Below are 18,008 nucleotides of genomic sequence, written 5' to 3' on the forward strand. Positions count from 1 at the left end.
CAGTTGAATAACCCATGTCATATTGCTTTTGTGTGGACGTGCATAAGTTTTATAATCCTAATATATGAGTCAGAATTGCCTTTCATTTTTGTTGTGGATCCCATCATGTTCTCTCCACTGAGCCAAACGACTCAATACTTAGTATGTTCGCTAGATCTTGTGATCTATAAATAGAATATATCATTGCGTACAAGTCATCACACTCTCTCTCAACTTCATCCCATTTTGCATCTCTCGCTCTCTGTTTCTCGATCCTAAACAACCCCCCCCCCCCCCCCCCCCCCCCCCCCCCCCAACGAGTTACCTTTCTTCTCATCAATACCCTGCGATGGAGAATTTAATCCTCAAACAAGCTCTTATCATGCTCCTAATAATATTTTCATCACCAATATTGCGTACTCAGGCCCGAATCCTCCATGCAGATAGAGTTGCAAACATGGGCACTATAAATAGTCAGGTTCTCCTACGTGAGCTCGGGTTTGATCTCTCCAAGTTCGAAGGATATAATGAAAGGAGGTTTTTAGTAGATTCGGAAAGGGTTTCACCGGGAGGACCTGACCCGCAACATCATTGAATGATCTATACGGATATTTTACTTGACCGGAGATTCAAGCACAATAATTGTGACTGATCCATGCAGGTCATCTAATATCGACATTTATATGCTTTTCTTCTCTCGTTTTCCCCTTCATAAATCTGACGTACAATTTTGTTGTATCAAGGTTTTGGTGTTCTTGTACCTCCTTGTCTTAATACATCAAACTTTTTCTCTGTATGTTTTCGTGTGTCTCCAATGAGTTACCTTTTATGTAACAGCAATTGGCTTATAAATAATATTCCCCGGTTTGAGTTTTACTTTTTCATTTATAAGGAAAAAAAAGTAAAGGTAGAGAATATAGTAATTGAAATTAGCAGTTCCATATACATATGATCAAAACGATTACTTAGAGAGATTTGATGGCCAAACTATTAATTTAAGTTTTATAAAAGATAACTGTAATAGTCAATATTCAAGATACACTCCGGAAAATCATATCTAATATATAATTCGTTTTATTTATATGACTTTGGAAGAGTAAGAGCATGTAACCAACAGCTTGTATTCTGTTAGTTCTATGTTCTCTAATGTCGACATTCGAGTTTTATGTACTGGGTTCTTTCATTTCGCTTATGTGAAATATATTTGGTGATTACATATTTTAAAGTTCGACGACGTTTGCTTAAGAAGTGTTGTCATCAACTACAGATTTTAACTATATATAAAGTGACTGGTAATAATCAAGGCTGCGAAATTGTAGAAACAGTTTGTTGCACTCTTACAAATCGCCGACATTAACTAGTGTTAAAAATGTTGAGAGGTTCAAAAAATTTAAACTATGAACTTGACAAATGGCAATACAATTGTAGAAACAGTTTGTTGCACTCTTACAAATCGCCGACATTAACTAGTGTTAAAAATGTTGAGAGGTTCAAAAAATTTAAACTATGAACTTGACAAATGGCAATACAAATGAACATATTCTCCAACAAAAAGATTCATCTCGCGCACATATGTCTACGCATATACAATCTGTTGACTTCATTTGTATTACTTATTTATCAATTTAAAATATTCTAGACTTGGCATTCTCATTAGTCAAGGAAATTACTTTCACCCGTTAATGACCCATATATGACGACAAGAGTAATAAGTTGTTGAAAAATAAAAAATAGCATGTCTCTTGACTAGATACAAAAAAAAAATGATTTAGGACTTGCCAAGTGAAAGTTTGCATAACAGATACGCATGTTCTTGATTTTACTAAAAAACTATTTAGTATTGGTAAAAAATTTGGATACATATATTCCATCTGTTATGGCAGAAGGATTAAAATCAGTTTTGGATACGGATATAAACATGAACTAGTTTGAAATCTTTGTATTTTATGAATTATTGGAAGATATGATTCGCACATGAGATAGCATATTGGAAATTATCATTCTCATCAGCAAATGGGCCTGATACTTGCCATTCTTGAGATTAAAAGCACTTGAAAGGATAAATGGGCCTTGTTTACTTTTCTTCTAGGGCAACATGATTGTTTATCCAATTAGTAAACCTACTTTAATAATAGCCCACAACAACAATACTCACTAGCTAGTCAGTACTTTTAGTCAGGGCAAAATCACTAGCTTGTTTATTGTTAGAATCAACTGTTCTAGCTCAGGCTGTGTTGCGCAGCATTGCATTGTGTTTGTGGATGTCAATTCCAACAATCACCCTCCTTTTTTTCATATGTCTATCACATAGACTCCATATTGTGTAAATATAGTCATCTATCTGCATATCTTAAGGGGGACCAACGTTTTTAAAGTACAGTACTTAGAGTATGATTATTGGTGGTCCTTGTTCTTGTGTCCTTAATACACATATATTTGTATATATCTATTATATATGCGTATATAATTGTGAGCTAAGGACTTTACGGAAACCCAAACCGAAAGTTCTTTAATTAAGGAACTTTCGGTTTGGATTTCCGTAAAGTCCTTAACTCATAATTATATACGCATATATAATAGATACATACAAATATATGTGTATTAAGGACCCAAGAGCAAGGACTACCGATAATCATGCTCTTATTGTTCCGTCGCATACAGCTTCTTTATTTCCCTTTTTGGTAGAAGCGTCAGGACAAAGCAAACTATTGTCTAAGATTAGACTACTATTATTACACCTAACGTAAACGTGTGGATACAATATACATAATTTTTAATTAATTAATATAAAACATCATAAATCCTTTTCAAATAAGATATAAAGATATTATTTTATAAAGATCATTTTTAACTAAAAATGAATATAAAAGGATCACCACTTTTTTATGAAAGACATTACTTATGGATGAAATATGTTCCTCAAACGCTAAGTTGAAAATACACATACTCTACATATTGAATATACATCAAAGTTAATATTGCAGATTGATAAGATGTTAGGTTTGACCTTTATTCTGTAGATGTGAGGATAAATTTGTGATTCTAAAGATTTTTTTTTTTGGTAAGAGATTATAAAGATTTTTATCAAATAGTTTGTGTATATAAATTGTAAATGCATTAGATAGTAGTTAATAAAACGATATAATATTTTTACCTATATGATAGAAATTGATGTCCATAAATGTACTTACTCAATTGATTTTTATATTTCTAATAAATCATAAAATCTGAGTTTTTTTCTGCTAAAGAGTGGAGATCTTATATGTATTAAAAGGTAATATTTTCACAAACATAACATGAATAACTATGTAAACATATCTATAAATATGTCAATAAAAAAAACTAGGACCTTCAACATTTATAGTAATAAATCCCTTTTTCAAAAAAAAAAAACACATTTATAGTAATATATTGGAATGGTCTTTAATGTATCATTTTAAATTTATTTGGTCTCCATAAGTATTTACTGTATATATTTATTTGGTCAAGTATAAGCGCATTTATTAGGAAGATTTATATACCCAAAAAAAGAAACGCGTCAGCTGCACCAAACACGGGTCGATCATCGTTTATAGTTTCCTTTTCTTCTTCTTCCTCCTCCTCTGCTCTACAAAAAAAAAGACGACTCATCACGACTGTAACAGAAAACTCGCGGGAGAAGCCACCATGTGCGCAGATGACTGCCGTCCTCTCGGTTTCCTCTTAGGCCTCCCTTTCGCCTTCTTATCTCTCCTTCTCTCCATCGTCGGTGTCGTCATCTGGATCGTCGGGTCAGTCCCTAGATTTCTCTTCTTAGAGTTTGTTTCGTTATGATTCTTAAGTTGAATAGTGCTCTCAGCACCGAAGATTCGCGTTTTGGGGAATCTCTGTTGATGCTTTGCTTAGGTTTTACGATTTCTTTGTATTGAAACTTTGAATCTCTGGTGATTCTTTTGTTTGTTGTGATCGCTGTAGATTGTTGCTGTCGTGCATATGTCCGTGTTGCTTATGCGTGACGATACTGGTGGAGATGGCGTTAGGGTTGATCAAAGCCCCAATTCATGTTATGGAGTGGTTCACTTCCACCATACCTTGTTGATCTTCTTCTTCTTCTTTCATGTACATGAATAATCAATCTTGTTATTGCATTTTCTTTATTGTATTTGTTTTTGTTTGAGAATAAGTAACAACAACATGGTATTGCAGCTATATTCATGATAGTTCAATATTTATTTTAACGTCATTGAGAATCCATGTCCCTGTGTCATTAGTTTGAATCCATACTTATCTTCAGGAGCGTTTAAACCTTTATTAACCAACGCGATAATTCCAATTCAACCTCCACGACGTGCAAGCAAAGCTCCGTAGAGACCGTTTCAGGTACAATTCTAGTAACCTTTTTGAGCTCTTCTTGAACCTTAAAACCAAAACAGAGCCCAAACCACCGGGAAGAGAAGCAATAAACCAAAACAGATAGGTGAAGTTTATATACGGACGTTATAATGGGTTGGATATGAAATAAAAATAATATAACAAATATATAAGAAATTAATCCCATAATGTAAGTACTAACAATGTTAATTACATAGAAAGATTAACAAGGGAAGAATCTCAATCACAATCACAAGGATACTACAAATTATTCATAAAATGGTAGAACAAATCAATATGTAAAACGAGAACTATGAAGTAAGTGATGCGTACAGAAGTAGGTTCCAAGTGTCAGGGAGACCAGGGAGACACCAGTGACTACAGTCTAGACCCTTTGCGATACCATTGTAGAGACTTGGGTGTGCGTCTTTGCGATACTGCGAGAGAGTTGTGAGATCAAGAAGACGGACCGGTTTCTTGATTCGGCTCAACACTTTGTTAACCACAACCCAACCTAAGGGCAATCCTCCTGGATATCTTTGTCCCATGAACGGCTGAGTTTGGCCCTTGCACGACTTCAGTGGCTCGTTCCACTCTCTTCCACTGTTTTTAATGAAACACAGTTTATGTTTTGAAGATGTATATGGTAAATTTCATCGCCTTTGAATTCAAAGCTTTATATTATTTTGAGTCTATTCTTAACTTTAGACGGAAGGAGTTGAGAGAAAAGATATTAGAACTTACTCGTAGTGGACAGGAGAAACGCCTTGAAAGAAGACTTGAGTGCGTGAAGAATCAATATTGTAGTTAATCCAACGAGCCCATGTGTTTAGTCCTTTGTAAAAAGCCACAAGCCTGTTCATGTCTTTGTACAATTTGTTTCCTTCCCTCATATAATCCCACCTAGCAACCATTATTGAACATGTAAGTTATATGATATAACTAACAAGTATATATAAAAACGCTTGAAGAAAAATGTCAAAAGAGAAAGGAAGAGATCGAGAGGGTTTTAAGGTTAGGTAATGTGATCGTACGGCTGGATTCCGGCGGTGTGAGTCCACCAATGCCAGGAGTTGAAGATCAGAACGTCCATGCCAAGCCAAGCATTTCCTTGTTTGATGGAGTCAAGCACAAGCACTCGTCCTGCCTTTTCTTGAACCACGTCTACTAGAAACTGTGTTCTATACAGAAGTATTGTCACTCCATAGTCCTGCACATATTTAATTTTATTTAGTGACAATACAAAATTGTTACATCAAATTATATTAGTTGATTTATTCATAAAAATGGAATTCTTTGAGACTTGTTTTTCACTGCTTGTTAAAAGAAGCCATTATGTCATTAGTTGTACTACCATCATTCAAATTTAGGCTTATTTACATTAGGTGGCACAGAACTAGTAGCCAAACAATTTATACTATCATGCATTTTCTTTCTTATAAGCATGTCAAACCGGTATGTTCAAAATATTTGAAGGAGGCATTCATAGGAAAAGAACTTGATATTTGTGTGTATATGATTCCTAACATTGATATTGAAAAATAAAGGAATATATACAAAACATATTTATGTAATGTGAAATATTACTCTTAAAACATGTATATACTCTCTATTAGAAAGCCAAAAGGAGAGAGAGACACGTAAAGCTAGAGACCGGAGTTAGCCCCAATGAGCACAAACTTGTCACTGTTTAGCCGTTGTGTAGATGTATGAAGATCCCCAAAAACAATTGATATTAGGTAAAAATAATTAGTTAAATTCGGGAAGGCCCCGCTAGTTAAATTCGGGAAGGCCCCGCTAATAACTTATCATATAGTGTGGTGATTAGAAAACGACAATGAAGAAAGAAGACATTGGCATAAGTGGTTATCAAAATCATTTTGTACATCGTGTCTTAATGATCTAATATGTCGTTTATGTTTGGAGCTATATATTGAGAAGACTCTTAGAAAGCTTGACTAATAACTCGCAAGACATGTCAAAATGGTCCATATTTCAGTTCTCTCCTAACATATAGTGTCTCGGCCACGAATTTAATATCCTTACAGTTTGCGAAAGTTTAGAGGATTTCTTAACATTGTGAGAAAATAAATAATAGATGGTGACGTTGCATGAACCCTTTTTCAACGTCAAAGTGGAGTTTTTCGCAATCATATCTCATATATAAATATAGTCTTTCTCTACTTAGTTATTTATTACTATATGACAAGTGTTTCATCTATCGAACACCAAACTTACAAGGATATTAGCATAGCTACGTAACTGATCTTCATTAGACATAGCCTTATCATGCAGGACTTGTTCTCTTTTTTCTCTTATGTTGTAAAACTAAATGCCCAAAATTAAAAGAAAGCCGAAAATGTTGAGACAACGTTAATATTTAAAGGTTTTATAATAGAAAGAAAATAAGTTTTACTATATAACATACATACGTATATAAGTGTTCACCCCCAAAACGGAACTTTACCCAATAACAAGGGACAATTAGCTAAAAGAGTTAAAATGTTCTGAAGAATACTTTAGTGAAGCTTTTATATGGTTTAATTGATTACCAATTAACTGACGTTTAATATTGATCGATGAATATTTCCATATATGATACGTAATGATTATGTCACTGTTTTCATTAGAAATGTTAGGGCTGGGCAAATAAACCGAACCCGAAAACTCGAACCGAATCCGATCCGATAAAAATGAATCCGAACCGATCCGAACCCGACGTAAATACCGAATGGATCTTGTTTTGTGGTATTTCGGGTTATGGGTATTATCCGAACCGAACCCGAATCTAAATGGATATCCGATAGAACCCGAAACATTCAAAACCTCGAAAAGATCTTGTACCAAACATGATCTCAATTCCTAATATGTATCCAAAATACACTAAGAAATATTGAACATCTAAAATACTTATCTACTACATGAAGGTTGGTGGTTCTATTACATGAAGGTTGATGGTTGAAGATGGCCGTTGAATCTTGAAGTATTTAGATTTTGATTTTGTTTTCATTAAACAATGTTTTTCATTTCATGAGAACTTGGTTTTCATTTTATGCTTTTATTTATTTGGTTTTCTTTTTATCAGTAAATATGTTTACTTTTCGTTTGATTTTGAATGATCACGGTTGATGTTCTTTATTTTTGAATCGATTTTTACTTAAGTTTTGGTTACAAAATAGGTACAAATCAGGTATTTTAAAACTGAAAAACAAAGTTTACTCATGTTTCGGTTATAAAATAGGTAAAAAATCAGGTACTTTTAAACCGAAAAACCGATTGGGACCCGAACCCGAAAGTATATTGGGTTGTACCGGTTCTTTGAAGATTTACTAACCCCGACCCGAACCCGATAGAACCCGAACCGGTCCCGAACCGAACTTTCATATAATCCGAATGGGGCTGATTTTGATAAACCCGAAAAACCGAAACCCGATTGGATAAAACCGAAACCCGTTTGGGACCCCGAATGCCCAGGCCTAAGAAATGTGTAGATTTCGTTAATTTCTTACTAGATTGAAGATAAATCACTACCAAATAAAGGCAAGACATCAGGCGATGACTGTAGCTATCAACAATTATTTTCTACAAATTAATAATTTAAATACGGTTCTACTTTCTAGTGGTGTTCAGTGTTCACTTAATAAAGCTAAAATCTTTCGTAAAATCAAGGAAGAATGAGCAATAATATCAGAGAATCAAAAGTAGCTCTATGAAACGCTTACTTTTAATTGAAGTTATTGATATAGAATAGCAAAAAGAGAAGAAAAACACAGAGCAAATAAATAAGAAAATGAAGAAGAAAAAAGGGCAATTGTCAATAATAGCACATTTTGAAGTTTATGTCTCAAAAATAGCACTCGAAGGAGAAAGTCACAAAAATGACATTCATTAAAGGGTAAAATATCCCTAGTACCTTTGGTTTAAAATTAAATAAACAAACAAAAATAAATAAAAATAAATAAAATAAAAATAAATAAAATGAAAAAAAATTAATTTTTTTATAGTTTCAGATTATGTGTTTTTAGATTCGAAATTTTTATAATTTTTTTTTTGAAACTTTTTTTCGAATTTTTTTTTATTTTTTTTCAAATTTTTTTTTATAATTTAAAAATACTTTTTGAAACTGTTTTTAAATTTTTTATTTTTTATTTTAGTATTTATTTTTTATAAAATTTTAAACCCTAATTCCAAAACCCCACCCCCTTAACTCTAAACCCTAAGGTTTGGATTAATTAACCCAAGGGGTATAAGTGTATATTTGCCTCTTTAATGAAATCTATTTTTGTGATTTTGAGTATTGAGTGCTACTTTGGGAACAAAAACTTGGTTTGGTGCTATCCTAATCTTTTTCTCAAGAAAAAACCTGGAAAGTGAGAGAAGCGAGAGGCTGTCCTCGACGGAGAGAGTACTTAGCATTAGGTAGAGATGCATGAATTAAACATGCCAACGATTCGAACATATTAAGACTCAGTGAGTCACCAACCATCATTATCTTCTTCCCTCTCATTCTCCTCAAAAAGTTCACCCCATCAAATCTGCTAATTTATCCAATGAGAGAAAATGCGTTACAAACTTCACTGACGTTTGTTTCATTTTCACTACACGTATTTTTAGCTAATACTTATTTCACCTGACGACTGCAAACCAATATATTATATAGATTTTTGCGTATACGTTTATTTGTAATGTGTACTTTTTTTGCTTTTCAAATGAACTCATAATCTATACCATCTTAAACAATACTCATTTGTCAGTTCTGAACGTAAACAAGAGCAAACGTTTGTCTTTACATATTACAAAGCTATACAAATTAAGACAGAATGTGTTATACTTAAAACGCAAACACAAAACCTAGCGTTTAAAACAATCGAAACCTGAGTTTTCCTTTCAACTAATTAAAAACAAAAACTGTAGTTAAATACATGTGCAAAGTACCTTGGTAGAGAACATGAGAAAGGTTGCCATAGGAAGTGTTGATAGTAAGTGTCGGGTCGACCCGCTTTCTGGCAATTGAATTCAGGGTCGAGGAAGGGACAAGAAAAAGGACTATAGAGAGGATATGAAGAATCATAGATCCATTTGCCTCTAAACCAATTGCATGACCTCTCTCCGGTTAAAATGGTTGTGTTGTTTTGTCCCAAGAAATGTTTTTTAGGTTGTGCTAATAATAGTTCGGGGAGTGAAGAGAGAAGTATGAGAAACAGAGAGGCTAACATGGGTTGAAAACAGAGTTCCATTTTACTTTTGGGGTCACCAAGAAAGAATTATCAAAACTTATTCTCCATGCCTTAAGCTTTTTATAGATTAAAAACGTCTTTATATCTACAATGAATTTCTTCTTTCATTTTTGTGTACATATACATATTTTATATTTATTTGAGTGGTAGACGATCATTATGCTTAAGATAAACTTTAAGCTTGTAAAAGTGGTGTCAAATTAAATTAATCCGAAATAGATTAATTGAAACTGAACCAAACGTTTTTGCCAGCCAATTAGTTACGTTCTAGATAAATCCCAAATCAAACCAAAACAGTATTTTTAGCCAAACCAAAAAATCTTATTATATAAAGTTTGATTATTTAAAGTTGTTAAAGTTACTAATTAACATAATTGCAATATATGTCAATTAATTTATTAAGATTGTGACATGTGTCAAAAATATGTTCCAATTTTTTTTATTAGGATTTAAAAAGATTTAGAAAAATAAAATTATTATTAAATTTTTATTGAAAAGAAAATTATTATTACATTTTTTGGACACTAGAAGAGAAAAATTATTACAAAAATATAGTTTATTATTCTTTTCAGGAGTTTAGAAAATGAAAAATACTATTACATAGTATTTTACAATTAAATTTTTATGGTTCTTTTTTATAGTCTTTTAAAAATATTCGATAGTAAATTTAATTTTTTTTTAAATAAAAAAATCTATAAACAAAGAATAATTGTAAAAAGCTATTTGAAAGTATTTTTTTCTTTTTAAAATATATTTTATATTTTTTTATCTTTAAAGATACTAAAGAAAAAGATTGATGAATTATAAAATCCTTCAAGTACAAGAAATTATTTAATAAAAATAAAATAGAAAAACAAATTATAAAATAAGTGATATTCTTTTTTAAAACCTAAGAAAATAAAAATGTAAAAGTATTCTTATTATTTTCATATAAGTAACTAACTTTCATTTTTAACAGATAAATGTATGCTACAAAATATAAACCAAAATAAATATTATTTTCACATCTATATTTAGGTTTAATCTTTCTCATATTATTTTCACAAAAATAGTATTACAAGAAAAATATTATATGATTTTCTTTTAATTTCTTTAAACAACTCAATTTTTTTATCATCCTTATTACAACCTATGATTCTAACATAAGTTTTTTTATTATTATGATATTTTTGTCGTACATAAGTATGTGTGAATATGAGAAATATATGTTTGTATGATGAATTTCTTCTTTCATGGCTTTTCTTCCAATAACACCATTTCTACAAACTCTGTAATCATACGACTTTCTTTCTTATTCGGATGTAGCCACCATCCCCTTTGGATTCTTCGTATGAATCTTGGCCAAAGTCGTCAATGTCAGATTTAACTAACATTGCATGTCGGAATCGGATTTCGGGTTTGCTCAATTTCAAGTCACAAACTCCTCTATTCAATTTTGAAATTGCACAAACATTACTCGATTCTTACTTGGAACGATTTTGGCGTAGGTAGGCAATGACACAGCCTATATATGATTTACAATTCCATAATTGATTCTAGAGATTAGGACTGTTAAATCAGTGGTGAGTGCATTCATATCTATATGTTGTTTTTGCAACATTTTACCTTTTTTATCTTAGACTAATTATGATATTTTTAATGTACATGATCACTCAAATTTGAAGGCAATGAAATATGCAGACAAGTCTCTCAGGTGATAGAAAATTGTTGAAAAATCCAATTTTCTCAGAAGTTTAGTAAGAATATAAGACAGGTTCGGTTAACAATACATTATATAAAATCTTGAATTTAGGACAATTCGGATAGTCATAAATCTACATGAATAACATGTATTAGCTTGTTTGTATTTATGTTTTTGTGCATGTAAAAAGTGAGATATTAGATGTGTATTCTTACATTTCTGAAACTTCTTATTAGCAAATTTATTATTCAGCTTCTTAATGATTATAGCTTCACTATAAAGCTGTGATTAAAACAAGAAAACACCGTCGAATTATTATTTAATATAAATACTAGGGGAATAGATTTTCTCTCTTGCCAACCTATAAAATAACTAAAAATAAAATAAAAGGATAAATTAGCACAATAGGTCTGAGGCTGACGATACTTTTTGTAGAGTCTTGCCATAGTCTGAACTCCTAAAAACTATTTGAGAAAATGACTATGGTTTTCTGTTTGAGGAGATATACGGTTGAAATTGTTCCAAACTTTTTTAATTTGTAAATATATTTAATTAGTTTCCCTTCTTAATCTAACTCATTAAAGAAAATGAAAAAAGTTAATTAGGTGAGAGAAGACAAAAGTGTCTAAACTAACAAATAGTTTACTGTGATGACATATGTTTGTGTGCAATTGGTCTACATATAATATGCCTATTAAGTATTCACTTTTAATTAAATAACTATGTTTTGTTAAAAAAAAAATATTTATCATTTTAGATACTCTTTTTTGGATTTACCCCGTTCGGTGCTCTTATGGGATTTAGCATAAGAGGATATCTTCTCTTCCTTCAGTTTATGTATGACTTTGTATTCCACGTGTTGCTATAATATAATTCAATTTGGGAAAAAAAAAGATAAGGAAAAGAATTGGAGTGGTCCTTCATATGGAACAAAATGGAAATGTAAAATAGACGAAACACGAAAACAATAATTACACAACCACCCCATGGGAAAGATTATACATGTACACGAGATCATGACTTTGATAAAGATGAGGAGGCTTATTCATTATGTAACCAGAGGAAGCCTTTAAAGGCTGCTTCTTATGTTTTGCTTAGACATTCTTTATATACAAAGAGAGTGCTTACTTACTTTAATTATATGTGTAAACCACTAACATTTTACAGAAGCTCCCATTCAGATTCTTCTGATGATTGATCTTCCTCAATCTGTTTCGGATTCTCGACATCTTCTGCGTACCATTGACGAGCAAGTCGCTTGTATTCTTGTTCTCTGTTTTGCTTCATTCTTGAAGATATAGCATCTCTGATCTTCTGTAGAATCAGTTTATTATAAGGCGTTATTACTTTCCGTGTGATGTTATAATAAACGCAAACGTGAAACGAAGAGAAAGAAAGAGATAAGAACCTTGTAAGGGTTGTGTTTGTCATTCTCCTCCTTGTTAGGAAAAACACAATGCAACTCGTCTCTATCCACAATGATACAGCTTTCTTCAACTGATCTTCCACTAAGCCCTTGAAGAATCTCTGGCTTATGCTCAGAGACAGAACTCGAACTAGTTTTCATCCGATCCTCATCCTCTCTACAATCTGAATATAACAAACCATAACCAAGATCTAAGTGATTCAAAGCTTAAGATGTTTTGCATTCCATTATCAATGCAAGCAGCAGACAATGATTAAGAAACCGCCAAATGATCCTTAAGTTCCTAAGTGATGCAGAACCTATGTGTTGTGTAACTACCAAGATCCAGTTTATGAATACATAGTCCAAACAGAAACAATTAAGAAGCAGAAGCTTTACCATCAGATCCTGAAGATAAGCTTATGGGAACAGATGGTTGAATCACTGAATCTTTACTCCTAACAGAATTAGCCACTTCAGGACCGTGTTCATCTTTGGTCTTCGTCTCTGAATATTGACTTCTAACAGAATCAACCACTGTTAGACTGTGTTGATTGTCGCTTCCATTTTCACTTGACTTTACAGTTCCAACAACGTTTCTGAGACGAGTTCTATGAACCATTGATAAACTAGTTGAGTCTTTCTGTAAGTAAGGCCTGGTGACTTCTTTCTTAAACCCTTGTTTGCGACCGAGTCTTGTCCTTCTATACGGACCTCCGTAACCATGCTGCCTTGGAGAAGTACATATATCGTAGTCATCTGCGTCAAGACCACGGAGTTCCATCGCACATCCATCCTTCTTCCCCTCAGTTACATCTTGTTCTTCTCTTTTCTTTTTGAAGGAAGAGCAAACAGGAGCGTATTCATGTAACGTAGAAACAGGTGAGTCAACGGGACGCAAATCTTGAGCCACCTCAGAACAGAATCTCTTCACGGAGTTCCCAACCGTCTGAACTTGGTTCTCAACGTACTTAGCTGTGTCCTAAAAGACAAGCAAACCAAAAAAAAAGGTTAGAATTGACATGGCGAGAAATTATAACAAGTGGTTAAAGCATTAACCTGGACGATGATTTCTTCAACCTCTAAGCACATTGCTTCGAACTTCTGGTAGACATTCCCAACCCATGTGATACCTTTAAAGTCCATTGTTGTTTCTCTCAATCCAAGAACTTTCTTGTGTGCGTCCTGTCACGGGGGAATAGTTCCAATTCAGAGAGATTAAAGAAAAGCATAGAGAAACATGAATGCTTTGAGACAAATAAAACAATCCAAGAGGAAGGGTAATGCATAGGTGTTTCCACTAATGATCCTAAGAGACAGTTTTTATAAGGATTCTTTCTTCTTAACCAAAAATATAATTGTAACTGCAGAAACAAGCTATTGCTCTGTAGCCACATGTTTCTATTGCTGTAAGAACCAAAACACAACCATGTCTTTTTAATAAACCCAGAGCTAGAAAAGTTCAAAACTTGTCAAACAACAAAGTTAGCAAGGAAGAAATCAAGGATCATGTGATAACAACAAAAAAGAAAACTAAGTTTCTAGATCATTAAAGTAACAGCTTATACTTCTTAAGATCAAAACTAGTTCCAAAATTAACAACAAACAAAAATCTGAAATTGAAGTGTTTGAGAATTTAAGCTTCCTACAAAAATCTAAGGCGACAGAAGCAAACTTTTGTGAAATTCGCGACGGGCGGGGGGAGAGAAGACGTGATCAGTAAGAAGAAGAAGAACCCTAAAACCCAGAAAACCTCTTGTGCAATCAATCATAAATTGAAAACAAAAGAATACTTATTATTTAGGAGTAAGATAAAGAGACAGAGAGATGGATGATCATTAACCTCAAAGCAACGTACAAGGAATCAAACCCCAACTCTGGTTTCTCACTCGATTCGATTCAGAGGTTTTTGTGCGTTAGAGAATAGAGATTTGAGCAAGTTATAGCGATGAAGCAAGCAAGCAAAACTTTTATTACAGGAAACTCCGGGTTCGGGTTTTAACTTTTAACCCACCCATCTGGTTTCTGGCCCCAGAGAGATTGCGTTGACAATTTTTATTTTAGAAACGTCTGCTTTTCAACTCAACACGTGGCACCCAACTGCGGATGGGTTTTTGTTTTTGTTGATTCCAATTCGCTCAATTGTCAATAGCACATTTTGAAGGTTATGTCTCAAAAAGAGTACTAAAAAGAGAAAGTCATAAAAATAACATTCATTAAAAGGTAAAATGTCTCTAATATCCTTGGTTTAAATTAAATAAACAAACAAAAATAAATAAAAATAAAAAATAAAAAATAAAAATAAAAAAATAAAAATTTTATAGTTTCAGATTATATGTTTTCAGATTCGAAATTTTTATAATTTTTTTTTAAAAAAATGTTTGAATTTTTTTTTTATTTTTTTTTCAAATTTTCTTTTTATAGTTTAAAAATAATTTTTGAAACTGTTTTATAAATTTTTATTTTTTATTTTAGTATTTATTTTTTATAAAATTTTAAACCCTAATTCCAAAATCCCACCCCCTTAACTCTAAACCCTAAGGTTTGGATTAATTAACCCAAGGGGTATAAGTGTATATTTACCTCTTTAATGAAACCTATTTTTGTGACTTTGAGCCTTGAATGCTACTTTGGGAACAAAAACTTGGTTTGGTACTATCACAGTCTTTTTCTCTTCCAATTTCCATGCCACTATTTTTTTTTTTCCAACTGACTTTCTTAATATATAAATGCAAAAGAGGAAATAAAAGGTTTAGAAGCCTAAAGACCATCTCAGAGTTCTAAATCAAATTTTTAATTGAAAATAATCAAATTAAAAAATTTAGATATTTATTTAGTTTTAATCCCTCAAATGGTAGAACGAATTAAAGGTTCTAAGAGCAAGAGCATCAGTGAACCCTCCTTTGGGGTTCATCTTCTTAATTTTTTATTATTAAATTTTTTCCTTTTTTTTATTTTTTATTTTAAAAAAAATTGACCAATCGCGGGCCGCCACGTGTCGTGGAGCCCGCGCTACAGTGATGAACTTTAGGAGAGAGGGTATCACGCAGGAGAGGCGAGACGAACCGAGTTCATCGCTTTTGCTTTTTTTAATATTTTTTTTTCCTCGTAAAACGTGTGATACTCTTCTTTAAACCTCTAATGCGCATGGCCTAAGTTTTAAAAATTTGTAAAAGAGAAAGAAAAGCAATTGGATTTGATTTTATTTCCTTTAAATTACTACCCTGTCAGAAAGTGACACCTATCACTTCTACATCTATTTTTAGAACCACATCTAATCTATTTTCCCTTTTTTGGATTTAATTTTGAGCATAAAATTACTTAGAACTATAAGATAGAACCCTCCTGGATACACCATTGGAGATGGTCTAAGCTTTAGATACATGGCTATGCTACTATTGATCAAAGTGAATACCGTATCACAGTTTTTTTTAAACACACAAAACATGTCATCTTATAGTTTTCAATTTTGTTATATTTCTTCCGCAATCAATTCCAATTTTTCTTGAATATGAATAGTTTATATGTAGGAATACCATAAAATATTCACGATTATTAACACAACTGCAAAATGATTTGGATTTTGAACAAATTTTTCACTCTATTAGTTTTTTAAAAAAACACACTTTTATTTTAACTGATCAAATAAAACTGTATAATTTGGTCCAATAATACTTGCTCGAATCATGTATTAGTTTATCTTATAAATAAAAATAAAAATGTAATCTAAATGACAACACAACAATTTTTTAAATTGATGACTAAAAACACTTTATCCTGATACTTTTCATATAATAGTCTTCTTAGGTTTTCATTTACAATATTTGAAGAAATAAGTGCTACTTTGTAATATTGTGGTGATTCACACGTAACTCTTATATTTTTTTTTAAAAAAATCGAATTGTATTGACAAATCAGCTTAAAGAAAAGGAATTACAAGAAAGTGAGACCTAATTCATTACAATGATGAAAATCAAAACAATAAAAGATGTTAACAAGATCGCGATAACAAAAGATCAAAGCCAACAAACTGAAACCGAGACGCGCTTCAAAGAGTTAGTTAGTTAATTAGCCAATGGAGAAGGCGAAGGAGACATAGAATAGATTTTTTCCTATGCTGTAGTGACCAGGAACTCCGCATATGAAGTGTTCGAATCCAAATTTTATTAGATTACCGTGTCTAATCTAGTTTGGTAGTTGCTAACGGATTAGGTGAAAAGCGTAGCTCAAAGTCATAGGGAGTGACTCCAGTGACGTCGTGGAACTCGTTGTTGTATTCGAAGAACAGTGAGTCTCCTACTTGAAAATTTCTTGAGGAAGCCCAAGCTTGGTAATCCACACCCATCATGGTCCATCCGCTCGAGTTGCCGATTTTGTGAACTGTGCCTTCTACTCCAACTCCAAAAAGTGCCACAAGAATCAGAAGAGAAGTGAATAAAGATTTGCTATTGATCAAAACTACGATTGATTGTTGTTTAATTTTTGACTTTTTGAGTAGAGAGAAACAAGTTTTTTTTGCCACTTAATTAATATTTCATTACTCAAATAAATGAACCATACCAAGTTTCGTATGTCCAAAAACAAGGAAAAAGGGAGGAAAACCAAAAAAAAAACACCAATAGGTGTGAGAGAAACAAAGACATAATTACACAATTTGGACACATCAGTCACACCATCTCTGCTGCAAATTATGTCCTGCAACCAAATCAAACTACTAGAGGCCACATGACTGATACAAGTGATTCTGAGTCGCGCTGATAGCAATTTTGATTACCACCTCTTCTCATGATGACCAACATTAATCAAAGACCAACCTGTAATCAGATTTAGATGGCCCATGATCTCAGCAATGAGATGGCGGAAAAGAGGAAAGGAATGTGGCTTCTCCAAGATTTCCATTAAATCTTTAGCTGAAGACTATGATTCTATGCTGTCACATACTCCTCAAACTCTCAGCTGCCCATAGCAAACTTACGAGTTCCACTTCAACCAACGATGAGACTCGCGAGAAGGATCTTCTACTATGAAACAATGACCCAATATGATGTCAAAATGGTCTTGTTTCGAAATCAAGGTGAATTAGGTGTTCCTGTTCCAGCAGTAGAAGACGGACTTCTAATACCTTCGACGAAATCATGACGAAAAATTCTCTGTTTAGATATGTCTTTGTCCCGAGTTAACTTCAGTAAATCTACCGTCGAACAGCCTTGAACCCGATGTCGAGAAGAAACCAGTATCTCTCATTTCAGCCACACCTCGAATGGACGCGGAAAAAACACAAAAATATCGATAACAACCACTGCAACAAGCTAGAGGTTAAAACAAAACAGAACCTTATGCTCAACCGGAGAAGAGA

The 18,008-nt window shown here is 32.7% G+C and overlaps 4 protein-coding genes across 4 annotated transcripts; 2 read left to right on the forward strand and 2 right to left on the reverse strand.

Annotated features, from left to right (window-relative positions):
* The first annotated feature begins 328 nt into the window (after positions 1-328).
* On the forward strand, positions 329-989 carry LOC106434547 (CLAVATA3/ESR (CLE)-related protein 6). Its single transcript, XM_013875418.3, has one exon. It carries the CDS (start codon positions 329-331, stop codon positions 572-574), a length of 246 nt encoding a protein of 81 aa, XP_013730872.2. The 3' UTR covers positions 575-989.
* Positions 990-3,486: 2,497 nt separating this feature from the next.
* On the forward strand, positions 3,487-4,210 carry BNAA04G18040D (signaling peptide TAXIMIN 1). Its single transcript, XM_013891745.3, has 2 exons — positions 3,487-3,749; positions 3,934-4,210. The coding sequence occupies exons 1-2, from the start codon at positions 3,646-3,648 to the stop codon at positions 4,055-4,057; spliced, it is 228 nt and encodes a 75-aa protein (XP_013747199.1). The 5' UTR covers positions 3,487-3,645; the 3' UTR covers positions 4,058-4,210.
* A 262-nt stretch (positions 4,211-4,472) lies between these two features.
* On the reverse strand, positions 4,473-9,602 carry LOC106448787 (protein trichome birefringence-like 40). The gene is made up of 5 exons (XM_048778868.1): positions 9,265-9,602; positions 8,693-8,864; positions 5,364-5,539; positions 5,074-5,232; positions 4,473-4,932 (listed from the first exon to the last, which is right to left on the reverse strand). The coding sequence occupies exons 1-5, from the start codon at positions 9,564-9,566 to the stop codon at positions 4,641-4,643; spliced, it is 1,101 nt and encodes a 366-aa protein (XP_048634825.1). The 5' UTR covers positions 9,567-9,602; the 3' UTR covers positions 4,473-4,640.
* Positions 9,603-12,152: 2,550 nt separating this feature from the next.
* BNAA04G28730D lies at positions 12,153-14,695 on the reverse strand. The gene is made up of 5 exons (XM_013888884.3): positions 14,496-14,695; positions 13,712-13,837; positions 13,052-13,634; positions 12,656-12,837; positions 12,153-12,561 (listed from the first exon to the last, which is right to left on the reverse strand). The coding sequence occupies exons 2-5, from the start codon at positions 13,796-13,798 to the stop codon at positions 12,409-12,411; spliced, it is 1,005 nt and encodes a 334-aa protein (XP_013744338.2). The 5' UTR covers positions 13,799-13,837; positions 14,496-14,695; the 3' UTR covers positions 12,153-12,408.
* Between the last annotated feature and the right edge of the window lie 3,313 nt (positions 14,696-18,008).

This window comes from Brassica napus, chromosome A4, assembly GCF_020379485.1.
Source record: "Brassica napus cultivar Da-Ae chromosome A4, Da-Ae, whole genome shotgun sequence".
Classification (NCBI taxonomy): Eukaryota; Viridiplantae; Streptophyta; class Magnoliopsida; order Brassicales; family Brassicaceae; genus Brassica; species Brassica napus.